The sequence below is a fragment of the Pithys albifrons genome, chromosome 5 (genome assembly GCF_047495875.1).
Source record: "Pithys albifrons albifrons isolate INPA30051 chromosome 5, PitAlb_v1, whole genome shotgun sequence".
Classification (NCBI taxonomy): Eukaryota; Metazoa; Chordata; class Aves; order Passeriformes; family Thamnophilidae; genus Pithys; species Pithys albifrons.
In genome coordinates this window covers 66,626,204-66,649,592 of record NC_092462.1, presented here as the reverse complement: position 1 = coordinate 66,649,592, position 23,389 = coordinate 66,626,204, and the positions used below count along the sequence as shown (strand labels likewise).

Genomic DNA, 23,389 nt, shown 5'->3' with positions numbered 1-23,389 from the left:
TGGCGCTTGCCCTTACTAAAATTCATAGGGTTGGTGATTGTCCAGTCCTCTTGTCTCTCTTCAGGGCCCCTCTGCCTTCGACGGGGTCGACAGCTCCTCCCAGTTTAGTGCCTTCAGCAAACTCAGCACACTTTCGAGTCCTGTGTCCAGGTTGTCACCACAGTGTTGAAGAGAACTGGCCCTAAAATGGAACCCCACGAGGGACTGGCCACCAGCCCAATGTAACAAAAGGTTTCTGCTGTACAGTTTTTTTTAATGTGTATGAAATTCAAGTTAGTCTAAAATGTGGTCACACACCTAAGAATTCTGATTACTACTAATAAATAGAAGCATACCACTTACGAAAGTGTTATTTTTATTTTCCATATGAAAAGCTGTGGATTTTCCCAATAAGCAGGTTAATTTTTCAGACAGATCTGATGGTGGTGTGTCCTCAAAGGGAATGCATCCAAAGAATGCAAATAAAATCTGTTCAAAAGCCATAGGATTGGGTATTTTATATGGCAGTAAAATTTGCTGTATACAGTCCCAATTAATTCTTCCATTTTTTCCTTTTCATTGCTTTCCATTCACCTTCCTGTGTAGCAAGGCTACCAAGAAGCTCTTTCACTTTTCTTTTTCTGGCTGAATCTCTGTAAAACAAACAAAGAAAATCAACATATAAAATAATTCAGAAAGATTATATTAGGCATAGTAAGTAAATATACTAAAAGAACAATTCTTAATTCATAAGAAGCCCACAACTCTTAAATTTCACCAACACACACTTTAAATAAAAACATTATGCATTTTCTTTAACTGGAGAAATAAAACTGCAAAGTTGAAAACACGTCAAATGATCTCTGTTGAAAATCTTTGGTTTTGCTCGAACTGTCCCATTTTATTTAAGTTTAGTGTGGCTGATCATTGTGCCAGCCTTGGCACGCAGCAAAGAAACGAACACACAGCAGAACAACCCCCAGACTGCTGCTGCAGCAATGGCCACATTACCTCTCCATGATTTCTGAAAGTTGCATTCTGGCCAAAAATTGATTATCTTTCCGAATCTCACGAATGGCTCCTTTAAGTTCACGTTTATGCCTCTGAATCAGCTGCTTTCTCTCTTGCTCCTTCTTGCTGCTTGCCTGCTTTCTCCCAAACTCTAAGCTGAAATGAGAATGTATGTGTGAGCACAGAACACCTCAACAAACACAACATACCCATGTTAATGAGTGAGGTTTTGTACGAATACTTAGTATTTTAATTCCTGCACATTATATAATTAACTTGCAAAACAAGTAGCCCCCTAATGAACATACTTGCAAAACACCTGGCAGACCCAGCTGCACATTTTCATCATGCCAAAAACCAGCACACAACATTTACTCTTCACTCCCCTTATATACAACCCACACTTTGAACAGACTTAAAAAAGTTAGAGAAAAAGAATAAAACATGTCTGGAGAAAGATAGAATCTCCCAATATATTTTAAATTTTTGCAGACCTTCTCTGTAGATGTATTTTACAGAAAAAGTCTGATCAGTTAGTGGAGGAAAAATGCGTATGGCAGAGGAAAGCTGTCTTCTTAAATTATTAGAGTAAGTAAAGCAGGCAATTTGTGCCCCTGCAGATAAACAACATGGCTAACTAAGTCAGCAGACAATATAAAGCAGAGTTCCTGAAACAGAGCACTGTCCTATTATCTATAAAACTAAACAAGTGTTATTAAAATCTGATTTCAAAACAGAAGAGAAAAATAGACATGATCATCGCAAGCTCTGTAAAAAAGGGGGAAGAACCCGTTTTTTGTCACTGCTCCTGTCAGAAGGTAGAAAGCTGCTTGACTTGGGGAATGAAAGGAGTGGGGCAAGAAGAGGAATGCTTCATGTGACTGATGGTCATGGCATGTGATGCAGAGTACAGGACTAGTCTGCCTTAATTTCTGCACTGAGGTGCAAAAGCATCCCTCAGTACTTCCACCTTCCATTCTTACCTTCATATATTTCATATACACATGAACTACTTACTCCTGTTCTGACTTGAGTGCCTGACAGAGCATTCAGTAAAGCACCTGCCTAGGTAATAACAACCAACTCATTGTCTTGAAATTTGCTGATTTACAATCAATTATAGAAGCAAGAGTTGATTTCCAGTGCTATTTTTGCCCATAGATAATGTTTGTTTTTAAAATTCCTTTTTCCTTTTCTTCCCCTTCCTACCACCCCAGTTGGTGGCTCCTTGTGAATTAGCAGAAAAAAATCTAGCAGAAAAAGTTATCTGTTTTGTGTCCAGTTTTCCAAATCCATTCTAGCTTGCTACAAATCTTAATGTTTAAATGCACTTTTCCAGTGTTCTTTACTTACACTTTCACAATTTTAGGTGTGTACTGTTTCAATGGCACTGGCTTCTTTTTCTCACGTATCAGTGGGGTATAGTGTTTTACTTTGTTCTCCAGCTCTTTCAGAGCACTGTGATAGCATTCCTGAAAATGCAAAACAAATTACATTTTTAAAATCATATTGAAGACACCATAAGTCACAAGGTACTGTAAACTGAATCAACAGTAGTGTTCTCCTCTTATGTTCTTTTCCTGGGGAAAGTCATTGCTATTTATTAGGGCACTGCTAACACTGACATGTTGGAATCCAGCCTGGGTAGTTTTAAAGCTTTTGGAACTCTATTAAGATGGTATCATGGACTATAAGAAAGGTCTATAGGTAGTTTCACCTCACAGAGGAAGAAGCAAAACTAAAGCCAGTGTAATTCAGACTCTGACTTTCGGGGTAATTTTAAGAATGATTATTTTTTTATGGTAAAAATTATAGGCCATTTAGCATCATTTATGCAATAAAACCTTGCTCTCTAAGGACATTTCATGATGCCTCTTTCAGCAGAAGACAATTTTAGTACATTTAGACGAGACTGATTGAAATTTTCAACCTCACTGCTGGAAAATGAGCAACTTCCCTGTTTTAAGTAAGGCAGCTGACCAGGTGTACTTATATTAGGTTTACTTAATCAGTTAGAAATTTTACCTCACCAGTTTGGTAAATGCATTTGTTTTATCAAGGTCTTACAGACTCTTCACAAAAACACAAGAGCAACCAGATGGCCAGACTATTCTTATAAATTATGTCACTCATGGAATGCTACATTATTACAAGCCAAGTACTATTCTCTTTAATTAGAGGGGCAAGACATGATACCAAATATAAAAATACCTTTTCAGAACATCCTCTGCTCTTTGGTTTTTCCACAGAAACTTCACTACTATTTTTGCCTGACCCTTGAAAAAATCTCATGATGCTCACACTTGTTTTTTTGTTTGTTTAAGCAGAGATGAAGATCACAGGATTTATTAATAAAATAAACATATCAATTATTTCATTCCTGAGGAATACCTACCTGCATTTTTTCAGGATATTCATTCACTGGCACATGTTGTGTAAGGAGAATTCTGACAGGATGCATTATTTCATGGAACGATGGTAAAGACTCATAGAGAGCTGCACATTTTTTAATAAGGTCAAAACACAGAGCTAGACATGATAACCTGTTAATGCACGAAAAATTAACAATTTCACTCACAAACACTGTAGTGGATTTTCAAATAAAATGAATTAATACATTTGGGACTGCTAGCAGAATCTATTTTAAGACTTCTTGACAGAACCATTTACAACTGGAAATAGTTGCTAATTCAGACTAAGAATTTCACTCTTCTAAGCAAATACCCAAGAAACCATTGGCAACAATTCCTTATGTCAGGGCACTAAGCACAAGCCAGTATTGTGTCTTTATCACTTAAGAGGTGTAGGAAGTTTTTATCCTGATTCTAAAAGTGTTCTGGTACTGGTTCTGAAGCTCTAAAACTTTGCTGAAACAGAATTAGTAATTTTGGTTTTCAGTTTTCTTTTAGAAATTAACAAAAAGCTTACTCATCCCTGAAGTACATTATACTCTTAACACATACTCCAGGTGAAAAATGAGGCTGGACATGGTTAATGAACATGTTTAATGATGGTCTTTGCCAATTTCAGTGTTTTACTATTTATGTTCTGCTTTCTAACATGGTGTTTGTACATACATACAGTTATTTGATTCTGAGGAGCTCAACAGTTCAAAGTACTGAGCGCCTCATCCTGATCAGTTCACAGCAGAAAACAAGTGGAAGGTCTGAGCACTCCAACAAGTTCTCTGCACAATGTTCTGGCAAAAGATTAGTGTGTTTTCTGTGCTACAAAGTAGTATCACAAAACCAGCAGAATTATCCACTACTCCTATTTTTACTCCTCAAGAGCACTGAGATTACCCAGCAGGTGATCTGGTATTTCTTACATTCACAGTTCCTACATACCTGATATGATTCATTTCTGTTCTGCTGGTTTCCTTTAATCTAGTGACAATACTCAAGGGCAGATTTTCCTTCTGCCAACTTTCCAGATCTTCCTTATCACACACCAAAAGCAATTCTAAATTTTTCCCCACTGGTGTAAATGGGTGCACTACAGTATAGCCTAAAAAAAGCAAGAACAACAATCATTAAAGAAGATCAATTCTAAGCATTCTTTCTGAAGAAAGCCACACAACTCAGTTTGCATTTTTAATCATACTACTTTAAAATATTTTTATGAGTATCAGTTTTTTCTAAAACAATGAAAAGCACTGGAGCATGGGTACAATCACAGGTCAGTGCTCTAGTCATGCTGCCCAAGTCAGAATCCAAAGGCAGGGACTAGGAGAACAAGATACTGCTCACCACAGAAGATCAGATTTGAGACTAAGGAACCTGAATGTGCTCAAGCCCATTGGACCTGATGCATCCAAGGATCCTGAGGGAACCGACCAGATGAAGCTGCTAAACCACTCTCCATCATATTTGAAAAGTTGTGGCAGACTGCTGAAGTTCCCAGTGACTGGGAAAAGGGAAAAACAACTCAGATTTTTATGAAGGGAAAAAAGGGAGATCCAGGGAGCTACAGGCTGGTCAGCATCACCTCTGTGTCCAGCAGGATCATGGCGCAGATCCTCCTGGAAACCACGTTAAAACACATGCACAACAAAGAGGTGATCTGTGACAGCCAACAGGGCTTCATTCAGGACAAATTGTGCCTGACCAGTCTGGTGGCCTTCTATGACAGGATCACAGTGTTGGTGGATAAGCTGATGTCATCTACCTGGATTTGTACAGAGCGTTTGACACTATCCCACATCCTTGTCTCTAAACTGGAAAGGCATGGACTTGACAGGTGTTACACTCAGTATGACTCAGTAGATAAGGAATTGCCAATGGCCAAATCCTGGGCTGCATCAAAAGCAGCGTGGGCAGCAGGACAAGGGAGGGGATTCTCCCCATCCAATTCACTCTCCTGAGACTCCACCTGAAGGAGTGTGTTCAGCTCTGGGGCCCCCAGCAGAAGGACACAGACCTGCTCAAAAGGGTCCAGAGGAAAGCCAGGAAGATGACCAGAGGACTGGACCATTTCCCATACAAGGACAGGCTGAGAGCTGGGGTTGTTTAGCCTGGAGAAGAGAGAGAGGGCAGAGGGGAGAGAAGGCTCTGGGAAGACCTTACAGCAGCCTTCCAGCATTTAAACAAGGCCTATAGGGAAGACAGGGAAGAACTTGTTATCAGAAAGTGTAGTGGTAAGATGAGGGATACCAGTTTTAAACTGACAGAGGGTAGATTTAGATTAGCTATAAGGAAGAAATTCTTCACTATGAGCATGGTATGGCACTAGAACAGGCTGGCCAGAGAAGCTGTGGATGCCCCATCCCTGGAAGTGTTCAAGGCCAGGTTGGATGGGGCTTTAAGTAATCTGGTCTAGTAGAATGTGCCCCTGCCCTTGGCAGACAGGGTAGAAACTAGATGGTCTTTGAGGTCCCTTTCAACTCAAACCATTCTGTGATTGTTTAACTCATTCTCTGTATGGGGAAAGTGAGGATACACGGGTTCACCTGCCCTGTGGAACACAGGACGAACAGTTAAACTGCCAGTGAGAATGGAGCACTGGATATGCTTAAGAGAACAAGGCATGCATGGGACTTTCCCATGGAGTTACAAGCAGAAAGCTTTGACCTGGATGTGGTCAAGAAGCACAGTGAGCTGGAGCAGGGAAAGCCTCCAGGTGCAGTTCATCACTGAGCCTCTCCTGTGGGCTCACAGCAGGGCTCCTCAGAGACACACTGTAAAGTCCTCTCCCACTCCAGGTAAGGAGGAACAGGAAAAGCATGGGAAGCAGAGTATCTACTGGAGCAGAGCACACAGAAAACACTAAAGAATTCCTATGCTTGTGATCATAAGCTGATCTGTGAAACTACCTATAGAGCAACACCAAAGAAGCATCTGAGGAATGCCATAGCTAAGGGACAAAATGATTTCCAGTCTCTGTGCTGGACCTTTTTTCTTCCCTCTTTGTTTTCCTTAGTTCTGCAAGCTTACAGTAGAATTTACTTTCAAACTAACTTCACATACTATACAACTTGAATATGTCTCTTCACTGACAGGCCAGAAGACAGCACATTTAAATAAAGGTTCTTTAGGTTTGAGATCCAAAGTTGTGAAAGATTATGACACACAGAGACTTATGCAAGATCAGGAACCAAGATACATGAGTTTTATTATCAGTTTTACCTGTGAGAGGATAGCAGATCTCATTAACAATTCCATTAGCTAAGGCTATCAACAGCCCTTCCCACTCCCTCCACCTACAGCTTTCCTTCTTTCAGGTAATAATTGAGGGGTTTTCAGTACAAATCAGACAATCAATCTTTTATGAAACTGTATTCTATGTACTTTTTCATGTGAGAAGCTTGCAGATCAAGCTTATAAAATTAAAGCAGTACGAGTTATATCTGCTGACGACTTCTAACTAGTGCGAAATAATTTACAGAAATACAAAGAAGTCTTTTTTAAAAGTAATGATTGATCATCAGTTACTACTAAACATTTTTCAAGTTTCTTATCTGATCTCGCAGAATCCTCTATTTTAACGGTACCAAAAACCTTTGTAGATCAAATATTCTTAAGAGAGTACACAAAGGAGAAAATACTTTGAGCACTACGTAACCCACCCACTCCATAACCTCTTCCCACCTCCTTCTAAGAGTTCAGCTGCTGGTCTTCTGAGAATCCAGGGCTTAGCTCTGATGTAGCCCAGCTGTGTAACCTTGGCTCACACTTCACAGGAAACTGCTAAGCTGGGAGAAGCAGATGGGGAAAAGTCTGTAGGGTACAGCCATACAAGAGAATAAAGGTGGAACTGCAGTGCTAGGCTTGTTGAGAAGAGGGATCATGAGCAGCTCAAGAATTTAAAAGAAAAACAATAAGGCAGAATGGAAAGGCATAAAAATTCTGAAGGGAAAAGAAGGGAGCTGCAAAGACTACCACTACTGCTGAAGATGTGATGGAATACTGACAGAAGGTGAATCTTCCTCATCAGACAGGTAACTCCCTAAAGAACACTCTTCAAATGTCTTATCAAGAGTGATGAGCATATTAATGCATAGTCTGTAGTTCATTAAATCCCAGCTGTCTTGTGAGTTTGCCAAATAATTGAATCCTTTTCACTTGATAGTATCATGCCTACAGCACCTCCTCCTGCATGCTGTGACAGTGCCCAGAGATACTAACACAGGAATTAATTATTATGCTCTAACAAAGTTCCTCATAAGTGAATTATTGTCACTGAACTTGACAACAAAGAAGCCCCAGAACTAGAATAACTTAAAAGACAGAAATTAATCCAAAATAAAAAGCTGAAGAGAAAGACTGGCAAAGATAAAAAAATTGCAACCAGATGGATCACATTGAAAGATCATTTTATCCTCATTGCTGTCTGTGCAAGCTGCTAAGTTTACACAGTTATGTTACTAATCCTGCTTGTGGGAAGAGCTGCCCTCTGTTACACTACAACAAATCCATGTCAAATAAATAAAAAGAAAAAATACCAACTTAAAAAATACCAACTTTGTGATGTGCTCGTCTCATTTATCTCAGTGACATGGGGGGATGTCTGCAGCATTATCTGCTGCCTCAGTGCAAAGTTACAGGGTTCTCACCAGGAATCCATCAGGAACCATGAATTTCAGAGCACAGTCCAATCACACAGTATTTAGAATGACAATATTGCAAAAATACTGCACTGTGGCCAACATGACTTCATTTCCTTTAATAACTTCAGTTCTTTCCTTCCTGCCAATAACACTGGAGGATCTAGTACATAGTAAGATACCCAAAAATCAAGGTTGTGTTTGGCTAAACTAGCAGATGATTTTGGCCTTTTGTTCAAAAACAGTGAAATCTATGTGAAATATTTGTATTGGATTTAAAGATAATACTAAACTTTAAAATAAATACTCACTCACTCTGAACAAACTCACCCTGGGCCTGTTTTTTGGGTAGAGATATGTGAAGTATTCCAAGAAGGAAATTAATGAGTTCTGGTACAAATCTTTTGGAGAGAGAGACGTATTCCAGGAACAAACAGCATATAAATAATCCTTTAATAACATCTTGCAATGTTGTAATGCGACACTGGAAGAGATAAATAGCACAAAATTATTCCTAATTAAAAGTCTATACATCAAAAATACAAGATCTCCCAAAAGGATGAAGTATTAACTATGTTGTAAACCTCTGAAGTCTGTAAAATTACTCCCTTTGACCTTAGATGGGAACTATTCTGACTTTCCCTTGCCCTCACTGAGGAGTTTATGCAGAACTGAGTAAGAAGTTTGTCACCAAAAGTTTAGCCACTAGAAGGTGCTAAACCACAAACAGTAAGTTCTTTAGAAATGAACGAGGGAAATGAAAGGCTCAGAGCAACTTGGCAGCAACAGAACAATTAGCTCAAGAAATACACCAGCAGGATACTAGGATAGAAAAATAAGGACATATTTAAACTCAATGCACTGCATTAGGTACATTTTCAAGGAAAACAAGTATTTCCAATTTTAATGTAAATAATCTTTCTTAAGTATGAACAAATGCAGCATATGGAAGAGAAACCACTAAAGAATTAGTTCAAATTGCATTCAGTTTGTTCTATTAGTCCTATGTAATTTACCATAGAAGGGATTTTTGTGTGACAGCTTTAAAAATTACCAGATATGTTTTTGTCAGTTGGACTGTACTCTGAAAGGGCATTTCCCTCTTCACTCTCTCTTCCAGTTACTGCCTGTGACTATACCAAACACAAAGCTGCCTTGTCAGTACATTTCACTATAAACAGTAATGCTAACATGTATATTTGGAGTCCTGGGAAGAAATAAGAAAATGAAGTTGTATACTGAGATACAACATCACAGACATACCTTAGTAAGGAGCTGACTCATGTACATAAAAGCAGGTGTTACAACTGGATGCCAGAAGTCAGAAGTTGGAAACAGCAGAGATATAATTTTCAAATAAATAAGCTGATGGCACATAAAACAAAGTAAGGCAATATACAGTTAAGATCTTAATCCCAGGATCTTGACTTTACACATATGTAACTCTGAACGAGTAACTGCCAGGTAGTAGTCACAAATACTACAATATACATAATTTTGAGAATCTGCTGAGATACATGACCTGTTTATTGAAACAAAAGGGAATATCCATTATGAGATATCCATTATAGGTCTAACATTGCATTAATTGAGCAAGGCAGCTCAATGAATAACTAAGGAGTTATGCCTCCCAACCCCATTAACTCCACAAGGACCTCTGACTCCCTTCAGCCAAACACAACTGCATATTCTCACACCATAAACACACCAGCAAGTGGGCACACAGGACCTGTAACACCTTCAACAGGCCCTTACCACAGACAGTGAAGTGACCAGGACTTCCAGGCCCAGCACACACCACCAAATAACAGCTGCAGCTCAAAGAACTGGACAGTGGTAAGGTATACTTTTGCTGAAGGGGACTTGCCAGAGAGGTACAAATGACTCCCTGTCAAGGCCATAAGGAAACTAAACATCAGATGTGGGCTAATTCTGAAATTATCTAAGTGGATATGTACATAGTAAACTAGATGCAAGAGAAGTTGTATTGTTTCAGCTGTTTCTCTCTATAAAGCTTCCGTGGTAACAAATATTCTCCTGAACTGTTTTGTTTACTAAATGCCACACTCCAAATTTCAGCTTAAGATTAACAGTAGGCATGTGAAAATTCTCTAAGACAACTGGTCTATTCATTCAAACAAGTGCTTGAAGAATAGGAAGTGATATCATTTTATCTTCAAAGATAATGATGGATTGCAACCTGGAAAAGGCCAGTGATGGGAATGAAAGCCAGAAGTGTGACTGGTGTCATAAGGGTGACAGTGACAAATTAAAAATAGGAGTTAAAAGCCCTCTACAATACATTTCCTGCCAAATCCAAAACATCCTGAATAAAGACCCTTCAAAAGAACTCAATATAAACATCTTCCAAGCTGCAAGAACCAAGCCTTCTAAGCAAATCCTTCAGTCTATTTTCTTTCAACAGCCTAATTATTCCATTAGGCAGCAGCAATTCATCAAGCTGAGAAACAGAAAAGTAGCTCCCTTCGAATAAGACTTATGATTTGCCTTTGAAACATTTTACTACAATTAAAAAAATTCATTTTCCATACAGTCCATTTCTGAATTCCCTAACAGCCACTTACCTATACACTGTAAAAACAATCTGATCCCATTTAGCATGGCCAGAGAAATTGGGATATTACTAATTTAAGAAGGAAAGATCAATTCTTCCCAAGTCACTATTTTGGCCATTATCATATATAAAGTACTAAAAGATGTTTTATTTTTATACTCATAATAATATTTTCTTGGGGGTTTTGTTTTTAACCCACGAGATATTGCACTTCTATGGAGCATTTTTTAAACACTGGCACTTAAGTCAATTAGAGAAATCAGGACATAACTGATAATAGCACTTTTTTCTAAAACTAGCCATTTAAGTTTCATCAGGAAAACAAAGGATATTCTGCTATGAAGATTGGAATGGCAGTTTTAGGATATTTTCCCCTTACTTAATATCCCAGTCACACTTCTATTCTGAATGTGTGTGGGTTCTTTTTTTCTCAGGGGTGGGTTTTTTGTTGTTATGGGAATTTTTGTTACAACTTACCTCAAGAAAGACAATTTAAAATACTGAGAAACCCAAAAAGTCACAGATGCTAATAATTCACTACATACTTCAAAATTCTAAATACAATGTAATGTCATCCTGCATTTATTGGTGTTTCTGTGCTCCTGGAAAGAGCTTATCCCAGCCCTGTGCATTCATTACCGTTTCTAAACCTGGGAATGGTGCACGGCCTTTGGCTTCAACTATTTCTTCCATATCGTGAGCAATGTCTCGAAGGATAAACCTAATGCTGTCACTGGCTGCCTCAGGAAACATCTGGCAAAGGTTGTACAATGGCCTATTAACAAGAAATTTAAGTCATAATCAAGTTACATCATTGGTGCTAACATGATGTTAATAAGAAACTGATTTTTAAGCACCTTATTGTAGCAATAACAGATTCCCCAGGACAAGTTATTCTTTTCTAGAAATAGCCACTCAGTATACAGATTATAACACCTTAGTTTAGAGAGATGTGTATTTTTCCATTAGGCCTTGTGAGATAGTCTTTGAGTTGTTGGTTTCTAAATCTTAAATAAAAAATAACTAAAAACTTTAAAATACACTTCCAAACCTTTGCTATAGTTATAACACATCCTTCTGGCTCTCCTAACTTGAGATGTTAGTGCACTGAAGTATGTCAGGTTATACTAGACAGCCATTCTAAACACTCTTAAGCAATATTAAACAACATGCAAGGCAGCAACATGGTTAGCAAAATTACTCCTGAAAACAAGACAAAAACCCCAAACACAGCTATGCCAGCTCCTGGGCTGTGCCTACAGATATGGAGTCTGGAATCTGCATCTGTTTGGTCAGACTTATTTCAGTATTTTCAGTTAAATATGTCTGTAGTTATATTAATAAATCCCAGTTCTAGAACACAACCAAAATGTGTTTACCCTTCTGTACAAAGCCCCAGCATGTGGGGCAGTATCAGTAGGTCAGTGCTCTTGTTGACAAATGTAACAGGGCAATAAAAGCTAATTCTACACGTGACTGAATTTTAAAATCTCACTGACTTCAGCACAAAGTAAAAAACATATGCTGAGAAGTACATAAAAATAACTCCTTGAAAGAAAGCTGTCTATCCTGCAAAGTCAAGACAGGAACCACAGAGTAATTACGCTTGGCAGGGACCTTTGGGGATGATCTGATGTAACCCCCTGCTCAAAGCACGCCCAACTTCCAAGATGGATCAGGTCACTCACAGCTTTGTTGAGTTTTGTGTATCTTCACAGCTTCTCTGGGAAACTCATTTTAACATTCAGTACCTTCGCTGTGAAGAATTTTTCCTTAAATCTAATTGCAATTTCCCTTCTTGTAGCCCCTGTACATGGACTTTCATCCTTTGACTATACCTCTGAGACAAACTTGGCTCTCTTGTCACAGTGTAACTGCCTGTCAGGCATTTGAAGACAACAGTGCCAAACTGAGAACTTCCTGCTAAGTGTTTAGTTGGAACTCTTGTATGAGCTTACAACCTTCCTTACTTCCATTTGCATCTAGTTCCCTGAGTGAATTCACACAATGAAAATCCATGGAAACAGCAGACACTGCAAGGCAAACTGCACACTGTCACTGCAAAGCCTAAAATCCTTCATCAGCAGTCTAAGGAACTTAATACACAGAATTTTCATGCATATATGGTGTTACTTATCCACTACCCAGGAGAAGTATTTTGCAGGCCAAAAAATACATTCTGAGGTTTTGAAAATATCTTCATATAGTTAATAGGTCAAGCAACATATGAAACAAAGTTAAAACATTATCAAGGTGGAGAGTTACCAGCTGCCAGCAAGCCCTACAGAACACTTGAAAAAGTATCATTTATGCTTTACTCTGGGTAGCTTTTCTCTTTGAATCATAAAGGGGGAAAAGTCCATAAAATTTAATACTTACAGGACCAGTTTGTCAATTGTTCTGAGCTCTGGTAAATCCAGAGTTGCCAGCTCTCCAATATATTCCAAAAGGAAGCTAAACAATTTCTGTAAAAACCATAGCATGTTAAAATTATTAGTTTGGTGTTTTTTTTCACTGTGTTCTTAAACAGCACAAAAGAACAGTTATACAGACTTAGGAAACTAAGAGTAGTATGTTGATTCCACTGCTATTCAAAACACAGAAACATGTGTGTTTTATACTGCTTCCTGAACACTTACTAAAATTCACTCTGGAATCCAAAGTTAATTTTGAATAAAACAACAAAACCCCCATACTTCCAGCTTGGCTTTGTTTCCCACTGCAAGGCTTGGATGATTGCATTTCTGAATTCTCTCCAGTATAATAAGCTGTTGTTCTATTGTTCTTCCAGCCAATAAAGACTTAAATGTCTCGTAGGACTCAGGAACTAAAAAATAAAAACAAAAAATGACCAGACAAAAATCTCAAAGTTCACATCTTTAACTTAAATGAAAGTGTAACAAAACTTCCAATTTAAAAATGTTATTGTTAAAAAAAAAGATACCACATAGGTTTTAAATAATCACCTTTTAAAGACTAATAACCTACCACTATATATGTAGCATTTTATCTCTGAATAGAAGTCAGGAAATAAAACCCTGACATACATTTATTTTTCTACAAAAGTCCACATTCTACCTGGTTAGGGTTTTTTGAGTTATTTTAATGTGACTGCTTTCTGGTTAAAACAAAACCTGAATGCAATTTAAAAGGCTTTGTATAGTAAGACATCTCCTTTCGATCAAAAAACACATGCACTTAAGGAAGTTGTTTGAAAGGTTGTTTAATCTTGCAACAGATACTTTTGTTAGAGACATCTACAGTAGGACAATAGTTAGATCCATTATGTACTTAATATTAATGAATGTTTTGTGTACTACTTGAAATGTGCCTCCTCCTTCCTGCCAGGCACAGACCCAAAACTAGTCAAATTTTGAGTGTCTAACAATATTGTGATGTTACATTACAGGGATTAAATCTGCCTCTCCAAGCATCTTCTGAAAAAAATGTCAGTTCAAACACTTAAGAAAGTAGCCTATTCTCATTAAAGTATAGATCACAGAACACTGGTCTGGCTTCCCTTAGGTAAAACAGCAGCACTCTGGATTGGAGGCACTCCTTGCCTGCAGAAAGGAGCACAGACACTTCTCCCTTGTGGTCATCTTTCAATTCCAAGGCTGCTCAGAGGGGTAGAAACAGCTCTGGAATGAAACAGATCTGGTTCCGAAAGCATGACTAGAGCTGATCCCTAAGAACAGCAGTTACTACTCTCAGAATAGCAGAAGACAACTACGAATGTAAGTTGAACGTGAGATCCTACAGGGCAGAGAAAGAGACGGGTTGTTATAAATACCCTGAAGACCACAGGGATCTCTGGATCAGTCTTTCCCTTACCAGCAAATGTATAGGGCAGCTCTGATTTAGCAGCTTCCCTTTTTGGATCTAGTTCCTCCACATTCTGTGATTCATTTTCGTTTGTCTTGTGTTTCTTCTCTTCTTTATTCCCTGAAGCTTCTTCTTCACTCTCAAGGTCAGATGCAAGATCAGAGTGGCTATCTGCAGCATCATCCTCTTGATCTTCACTAGCAGATTCTTCCTCACTTTCTTCTTCTTCTTCATTCTCATTATCTTCTTTCCCATCTTCCTCATCTTCTTCCTCCTCCTCTTTTTCTTCCTCCTCATTTTCAATATTAATTTTTCCATCCTGTCAGCAAACAAGCCAGTTAAAACACTGAAAAGGTGACAGCATCTACCCAGAAGCATCATGTAAAGCTATCCTAAATAAACACGAACAGACCAAGCAGTGAATGGCAGCAGTGCCAGCCAAGAGAGCATTTTAAGGAGAAAACATAGACACACATCCTCCTCCTCAACTCAGTAAGCAGCAGGACAGAAGGCTACTGTGATAGCATGAATATAGTCAGTAGATTGAGGAGAAACAATTATTTCCCCTTACTCAACACTTTTAAGACCACACAGAACACAGTGCCCAGTGGGCCTTCAAATACAATAGAGATATCCATAAACTGCAGTAAGTTCAGGAGAAAGCACCAACATCACTGGGGTGATGGGCACCCACCCTGTGGGTGCTTAGCCAGGATATGAAGAAAAACCTTTTCACAGGAAGGACAGTCAGTGTGTATCTCCTGTGCAGCCTCCATTCTTGGAGATTTTCCAAGAACAGACTGCATTCTGAGTAAAGTGGTGATTTCAGAGTTGACCCTGCTCTGAACAGGAGTTGGACTAAATGCCTTCACAGATTTCACTTACAAACTGCTTTTCCTTTCTTCATGGAACTCTGAAACTCAGAAGTTTTAAGCCTTACCTTGTATGACAATAAACGTCTGTCATCTTTATCCAGGATAAAGCCATCAGCCAGATCATCAGCTGACACGTGGCTGGGTTTCTTCTTATCTGCTTGTTCATCTATGCCACGCATTCGCCGCAGTCGATCTGCCTGTGTTTAACATGAAATAACACACACAGATGTGAGCCTTCTACACCAGTCAGGGAACTACACCAAAATGAGAGATTCCTCACATACAATAACAAAGAAAATCAAAGAAAAGAGCCAGTTAAGTGGGATTACTCAAAAACATGCTGAAAAAAACCAAATCAGCAACTTGAGAAATTATGGGGAAGAGCTGAAGATACTGAATTTTTTGTGGGGAGTGCAATCTGCTAAGAGCACAGGCAATTGGATTAGCTTACTAGGAAGGCTTTAAAACTGGGTTTATCAGAAGCATTGTGTTCTCTCATTTTAAAGTCTATCTGCTTTGCTTATGGGACATCATTACCAGAAAATAAAAGCTTCTAAAGCATTTTGTGATTCTGCAGTGTTTGTCTGTTTCTTGTATGTGTAACAAGCTTGTAGCAAACACAACTCTATCTGAAGATTTTTGAGATCAAATGAACATCAAATAGGATGAACAGAAAAGAGAAAAAAAAAAGAATAATTCTCTCTGTTGTGCTATTTCATACTGAGCTGCTGTGAGGTAACTTGAAGGTACTGAATTCCCTACAGTCCTAAATGTGTCCCTAGTACACCAAATCAAAAATTAAAAAAAGAGTGAACCATTTACCCAATGATTTATTCTTTCCCTAAGACTCAGAGCTCCATGTAATAGAAGTGGCATGTAACACTTCCCAAGAGAATCCTACTCCCCTGCAAAGCAAAGCTTCCATGCTACTGCTGAAGACTCTTGCAACATCAGAAGGAAACAGTAAAAGACTTCTCAGTGTATTAGTTCAACTGCTGTGCAACATAATGCTTCATTGACGTAGAAGCACCTCTCAACTCTGAATAACTTCAAACACTTAAAGGCAAGTGAAAGTAACATTACATTTTTATTGAAGAAAGACTGACTCATTTCATAAACTTCCAGTCACATACTAAGCCTATGGGGTGTTTTGTTGTAATATCAAATTACAAACACAAACAGAAGATTTCCTGAATTCGCCCCCTTACAAACTGCAGTTCAGTACAGCCACTATCAGCCTAAGGTCAAGCAATATAAGCAGTCCCTCCCAAAAGACAGGCCACAAAACAATCTCGGCCATAAATGGCATACCTCGAGCTTCTGGAGCCGTGCCTGCTCCTCTTTTGCCAATTCTTCTTCTGTCTTCATCCTTTCTGAAGGCTTTGCTTTCATCTCAAATCCAAGTTCTCGAACAATCATATCATATTCATCAGGCTAAAGAAATATTTATGTAGTTGTTTATTATCTCAAGTTTCATTATTCTGCTTTGCAGCCACCCCTCTGCCAGAATAACAGCTAAGAAACAAGACTGTCAAGAAAAAAGGAAAAGGCTGCTTCCAAAGCAAGCTGCAAGAACATTCAACTCAGTATTAAGACAACGAATGGAATGAACCCTTCAAAAGTAATTCTCCTGGAATTTCCCCCTCTCCTACTTCAGTTATTCACAAATATGAAACTTAAAAATAATAGCTTAAATCAAAACTGGTTTACTTATTATTTGAAAAAACTTTAAAATACTGTTTATCACAAAACATAGGTAGAATAATTTGCATTTAACTTGATACTGTCAGATGGGCTAAGCCTTTGCTTTTTCAGTTACATAAAAGACTAATTAAAAGAAATTAAAAAGGGATGCTGATATTCAGTGAGTTTCAGCATAATAAGAAACATCTTAAAAACAAAATACAAACTTTTGATCCAGTATCTTCTTTTGTACTTGGAAATCAGTTTTAATGCAAGATTGAACTAATTAATTCATCTTATAAAAACTGAATTGTACTGCAAAGCAATAAACGGAAATTCAAAATGTTCTGCAAGATAATACAAAATTTCTGCAAGAAAAAAGTTCAATACAATACCTTAGATTCTTAGATTTAAAAGTTTCTTTCCCTTAGTATAAAATTAATGATAGAAAAAGAGTGAGACCATAAGGTATCTATTCAAAAGTAAAATACTTCCACTCCCTTTTTGGAAAGGCAGAACACAATTTATAACAAGGAAATGTCTGTTGTCAAGTACGAGCTGTTTTATCCAAGGAACACCCTGAAGGCCATCAAACTAAGTCAGTGTTCTCAACAATTTTACTTCTTCAAGAAAATGTACAGTGCAGTGCAGCCTGCAGCCTCTTCCAGACTTGGTAACTAAAGAAAAGCAGCACGTAATTAATATCACAGAAATCATACAAACCCTGCAATCCCCCAGCTGATCAGCCTGTCTGAACTGCAGGTTCCTTCAATGAGAACAGCAGGCAACATTTTGTCTTACAGAGAGATGAGCTTTGCCTTATTCCTCAGCCACTACAAGTCAAAGCCAGAAGTTTGCAGAACCAAAGACATTAGTCCAGCCAAAACCTTACCTTGGGTTTTTCTGCTTCTCTGTCCTTTCTCTCTGACTTTGGAGGTTTGTGGGCCATAAGGGCTTGGATTTCCTTCCAGTCCTTGTCAAGTTTTTCTGTGAGTTCTAATGCACTTTCTCTCCGAGTTTGCCTCTCTTGCTGGAAAAACAAAACAAAAGCAAATGCAGCAGTTCTGTTCAGATGGACATGACAGAGCATTTGCAACATAAAACCAAAATGCTGTCCTAAGCAAATGAATAGTTTTAAATATTTAACATTTATAAACTGCCAGCATTCTTTGTGGAAGAAGCAGGATGAAGCAGGATGGAGCACAAAGGTTGCATACAGAGACCAAATTAGGTTTCAACAGAAGGGGAGATTTGGGGATACAAAGAATGGCAGATATTCAAGTCATATCCTAAAATGCCTACAAAGTCAGACAGACTTTATTCAAGCTGCTCAGACTCTTCTTCTAGGCAGCTTCCTCCTTTGTTTTCTATTCCACTACTATTCCGTTCTGCAAATAGAGGAATTGTGACAGCTTCTTACATCATGCTCATTAATACTTCTGAGCTAAAAACTCACCTTCTCTTGTTTAGATTTGGCTATCATGTCTTCTATGAGTTCTTTCCTAGATTTAGGTTTTTCCTCCTCTTGATCTTGCTGCCCACTTGATACTTTTTTACGAAGGAGGCCTCCACCCCCTCCAAAGTGAGCAGCAGTTAATTCAGCTGGGAAAAAAAGCAGAATGTGAATCCTTTTCAACTCCATACATGACTCCAGGAGAGCTTCTGCTGGAACAGAATCTCCCTATTCTTTGAGAATGGGAACAATTGGAACTATCGAACCAATCATGCACTGTACCCATCCCTGTGGGAATGGCCATACCAAAAGAGATGGTCAGGCACATAATTTACACTGACAAACATTTTGTATGAAGTAGAAATATGGTTTTTTCCAATATTTATTGAGCAGTTGGACTCAGAGGGGCAATAAAGGAACCAGAAAACTCGCACTTCAGACTCTGGCCATAGGGCTCAAAATACAGGTACCTGTTTATGCTGAAAAGCTCAGAGAGTAAAGAAGCTTGACAGGCAGGTATGTCCAACTTAACACCTGCCAAGATCCAGAGAGCTGGTCTGTGTGTGGTTAAGAAGTAATCAAATCTGGGTTAAACATTCCAACCAAGTACATAATAATCTTCCTCACTGAGAGACAGTACTGAACAAATGATGTGTGTTTATCAACAACAGAACCAGCAGGGGGGCACCAGCTGACAGGTCCTACCTGACAGTGTTCCTCTTTCTTCTGTGTCACTGTCACTATCGACAATATCATTCAGTTTTTCAATTTCTGCCAAAGATTGGCCATAGTGAGTCAATTCCTCCTCTTCATTAAGATTATAGATATTCTTCTTTCCATAATTTTGCTAAGAACAATAAAACAAACCCATTAAATATCAAAAGGTTTTCAGTTCCCAGGCAACAAATTAACACAGCCTGTACTTTTAGCACGAGTTGTGGAGATTCTTATTCCAGTGTTCTGCTGGAACTCAACACTCAAATAAGATCACTACCAGACTAATACTTATATTCAAATACATTAAATCTTAAGTGAGAGAGTATCATGTCTCTCTTATACTAATCTACAAAAGGACTAACTCAGGAAGCCTAAGGAAGTTTAACTTTTATCTATATATCAGTAGCATCAATTTCAAATGACTTCATTTCAGGCCTAATGAATCAGACTTTAACCAATACAAATTAGCAGCAGAGCATGATTTACACTACTCCATTCTGGAGGCTGAGTATGATGAGGGAGAAAAGACAATACCTGCACATACAATTCACTTTACAGAATGACAGGAAGTTACAGAGCTCTTCTCAGCAAATGAAGTGGCTGCTGTTCAACAGCTCTACTGGAATCAAAGTACACTTGACAGTGGCTGACATTTCCTAATGCAATTCACAAATCATAGCAGTTAGAAGCAGCCAAAGAAAACCAAGTAATTGATGAATCTGCTTGTAACTGGCTTCCCTGCATGTCAGTGATCAAAGAAATCTCTTCAGCAAAACCAGAGAGATTTCATGAAAAAATTTTGACTTCCACAAAAAGTTCCTTTTTCATAAGTTCCAAACATATAAAATCAAAAATAAAGCATTACCCTGCAAAACCCTCTGTAAAAGGGGCACTCCCAGCCTAAGAAGTTAAGGGGTTTTTGTGGATTTGTGTTTGGTTTTATTTTTTCTTTAAATTCCTGTAGTTTACCTGTCTTTCCAAAGCAAATCGTCTGATCATCTTTTCCTCTGGAGTTATTTTGGTGTTATATTCCCCAAAACGTTTATCTTTAAATACATTTGTCTTCTCTCTTTCTTTATATTCTTTCAGCAACGTGTGGGTGCGCTGGAAGGAAAAAGACAAAAGGAGATAAAATTAAAAAAATAAAGAGAGTACCTGCCTTCAAAGTCAAAGCAAAAAGGGCTCCATGGTATCCTGTCAACATAATGAGCTTTATGTTGCCATCATATCATAATGATAATTATCAGAATGCAATGAAAAAGAAGGAAAAATAAATGAGAAAAAAAGATGGGAAGCTCATACAATATATTCATTGTCACTAAGTTCTCTTACAAGCTGCCCACGCCAAGACAAAACAGGCTACGCTGTATCTCACCTTTATTTTACCACACACAGAAACTGTGCATTTCCCCTCAGGAACTCTGACTTGTCTGCAGCTTAGTAAACAAAGAACAACATATTAAGAAAGCAAAGAAGCCAACACAAGTCAGCTGAACATCTTTTGGTCTTTTCATCTAGGAGATAAAACCCCCAGGTGGGCCTCTAAGTAGCTCTGTGCTTTGGTGTAGAGCACAGGGAGGTCAGGCATCAAGGCAGGAAAGGGAAGTTCATCACACCCATATGAGGTGGTTACTGTGCTTTAGTCATGATACAGGTAAGGAGACAGGTTTACTTTTCAATGCCAGGTTTCCTTTTCAATTCATGACAAGCATTTGATTTACCTTACTATGAAATAAAATCCCAAACCCTTAAAATGTGATATAAAACATTTTAAAAGTTTTGTAAAATCTTGACAAATAATAATGAAGACTGAAAGCTAAGTTGTAATTTCAGGCTGAAAATATTATATAGTTTCTAAAGCAAATGTTGGCTGTATTTATGTTGAAAGACTATCCATTTTTATTGAAACACGTTAACTGAGTCTCTTGGAATGACACCGTTGCCATTCATATCACCAGAACCTCAACAAGTGCTGCACTGCAGGAATGACAGAATCACAGAATGGATTGGGTTGGAAAAGACCTCTGAGATCATCAAGTCCAACCCTTGCTCCAACTCCAGTCCCTTTACCAGATCATGGCACTCAGTACCATGTCCAATCTCAGTTTAAAAACCTCCAGGGATGGTGAATCCCCCACCTCTCTGGGCAGCCCATTCCAATGTCTGATTACTCTCTCTGCAAAGAATTTTTTTCTGATCTCCAACTTCAATTTCCCCTGGCAGAGCTTGAGCCCGTGCCCCCTTGTCCTGTTGCTGAGTGCCTGGGAGAAGAGACCAACCCCTACCAGGTTAGAACTTCCCTTCAGGTAGTTCCAGACAGTGCTGAGGTCACCTCTGAGCCTCCTCTTCTCCAGGCTAAACACCCCCAGCTCCCTCAGCCTCTCCCCACAGCACTTGTGCTCCAGTCCCTTCACCAGCCTTGTTGCTCTCCTCTGGAAAAGGCTTGGTTTCCTCCATGCAGCCTCTGCAGCCTCACTGAGCCCTCACAGCTTTCAGATGCTGCTGTAAATGACACCAAAATTCATGTTTCATCTACTACTGTGCCAGTTCTACCTTGTATTTACTTCTTGCACAAAATATAATTATCATGCAGCTTAAACATTGTATATGTACTTTAGTAACTCTTAATACCTTGGATATTGAAAAACACTTTTGTTTATCAATTATCTGATTATGTCTCTTACTGATAAAAAAATCACTTAATACATCACCTCTTACATGCAAAATTATAAACTCTCCATTTGCTTTTGCTGCACTTGCCCTTTCAGTGCTTTAGATGTTTGGCAACAGAATGTCTGTAACATGTCAAAGAGAATCAAAGAGGCACGTTTTCAAATTATATTTTTTTCAGTTTTAACTCAATCTACAGAGGTTTTTACTTCTTTGCTGGTTTGTTTGAAGGGACAGATCGTTTAAAAAATCCAGTGTTTCACCCAAGGATAAGGCAGGCTGAGGGAGTCCCAGACACACAGTACGACACATTCTCCCTTATGCATTACAGGTTTTAGTCAGGTAGCTGGTGATGGCAGTAGAGAAAGAAAAAGAGGCAATTTTAAAATGGTACAAGGGTGGAAAATAAAAGATTTCCTGTTGTTAAGTTGCATTCTCATTCTTACGAGAGCAGAGGCCAAATCACTGCATCCCAACACACAACATGACTACTGAACCAGTGCAGGAATCACCTGCATTTTTTTCTAGATCAGTGGTAGTTTCTTTGTACTTCTCCCTGCATTCTGACTTTGGTGCCCTCTCGAGTTTTCAGATACACCAACACTGCAGCATTTTCAAGAAGGTTAATGTCCTGTGATCACCAAACCCGAACTAACGACCACGGGTCCTGTATGTGCCTGCCGAGAACACGTGCCATTGTATTCTGGACATGGGTAACTTTACAGGAGAATCATTCCCACACAAGCAATGAGGAAGTGCTGCACTGCAGAACGCCGTGGGCTGCCCTGGGGGGGGCATTCCCAGAGCCCCCATTCCCTCCTGAGCAGTGTGAGGTGACAGCGCACCTGAGGAGGGCGGCGGTCCCTCATCTCTCCCGAGAGAGCTCCAGGCTTATCATCTCCTCCCAGACAGAGACCATCCTTCCTCCCTGCTTGGGATGTCCCCTTACCTTCTTGATGGCCTTGGAGCGTGAGACGCCAGGCAGCCCCACATCATTCTTGGTCTTCCTCCCCAAGATGTCAAACTTCTGCCTGTTGACTTTCACCTCAAAGGGATTGCTCTTGACCACGGCCATCGCCGACTTCACGGGGCCCTTGGAGGGCACCGACGCCTTTCTCTTCCTCTTGGCCGCCTTCCCCATCTCTGCTCCGGCTGCCCGCGGGGGGAGGCAGCGGCTCGGCCCGCACGAAGCGCGGGGTCAGGGCTGGGGGGCGGGGGAAATGGCGCCGGGGGGGGAAGCAAAACCTCCCGAACTGATCGCTGTGCTCCGGGACAGCTCTCGCGGTCCCGGTGAGAGCCGGAGGGCCGGGAAGCGAAGGAGGGAGCGGAGGAAAGGCTGGAGCGGCTGGAGCGGCCCGACCCCTCCGGTCCCCTCAGCCCACCGGGCCCGGCAGCACCACACGCGCACCGACCGCCTCCCACCTCTCGCGAGAGCGTCGCCCAACTACCGCGACATTTGCCGCTCTTCGCCCCGCCCCCTTCGAGCCGAGTCCAGGGAAAGCTTGTGGCACTACATGTCCCAGGATGCCTCGCGCGGAAGTGCCGACCTCTTCCCAGTG

General features: G+C 39.6%; 1 protein-coding gene across 1 annotated transcript; it reads right to left on the bottom strand.

Annotated features, from left to right (window-relative positions):
* Positions 1 to 296: 296 nt before the first annotated feature.
* NOP14 (NOP14 nucleolar protein) lies at positions 297 to 23,247 on the bottom strand. The gene is made up of 18 exons (XM_071556904.1): positions 22,780 to 23,247; positions 20,130 to 20,264; positions 19,149 to 19,290; positions 18,447 to 18,592; positions 17,883 to 18,020; positions 16,619 to 16,741; positions 15,373 to 15,504; positions 14,442 to 14,751; positions 13,304 to 13,434; positions 12,987 to 13,072; positions 11,247 to 11,382; positions 9,296 to 9,397; positions 8,363 to 8,516; positions 4,338 to 4,497; positions 3,386 to 3,533; positions 2,344 to 2,462; positions 991 to 1,146; positions 297 to 632 (listed from the first exon to the last, which is right to left on the bottom strand). Exons 1-18 carry the CDS (start codon positions 22,969 to 22,971, stop codon positions 533 to 535), a joined length of 2,610 nt encoding a protein of 869 aa, XP_071413005.1. The 5' UTR covers positions 22,972 to 23,247; the 3' UTR covers positions 297 to 532.
* Positions 23,248 to 23,389: the final 142 nt, after the last annotated feature.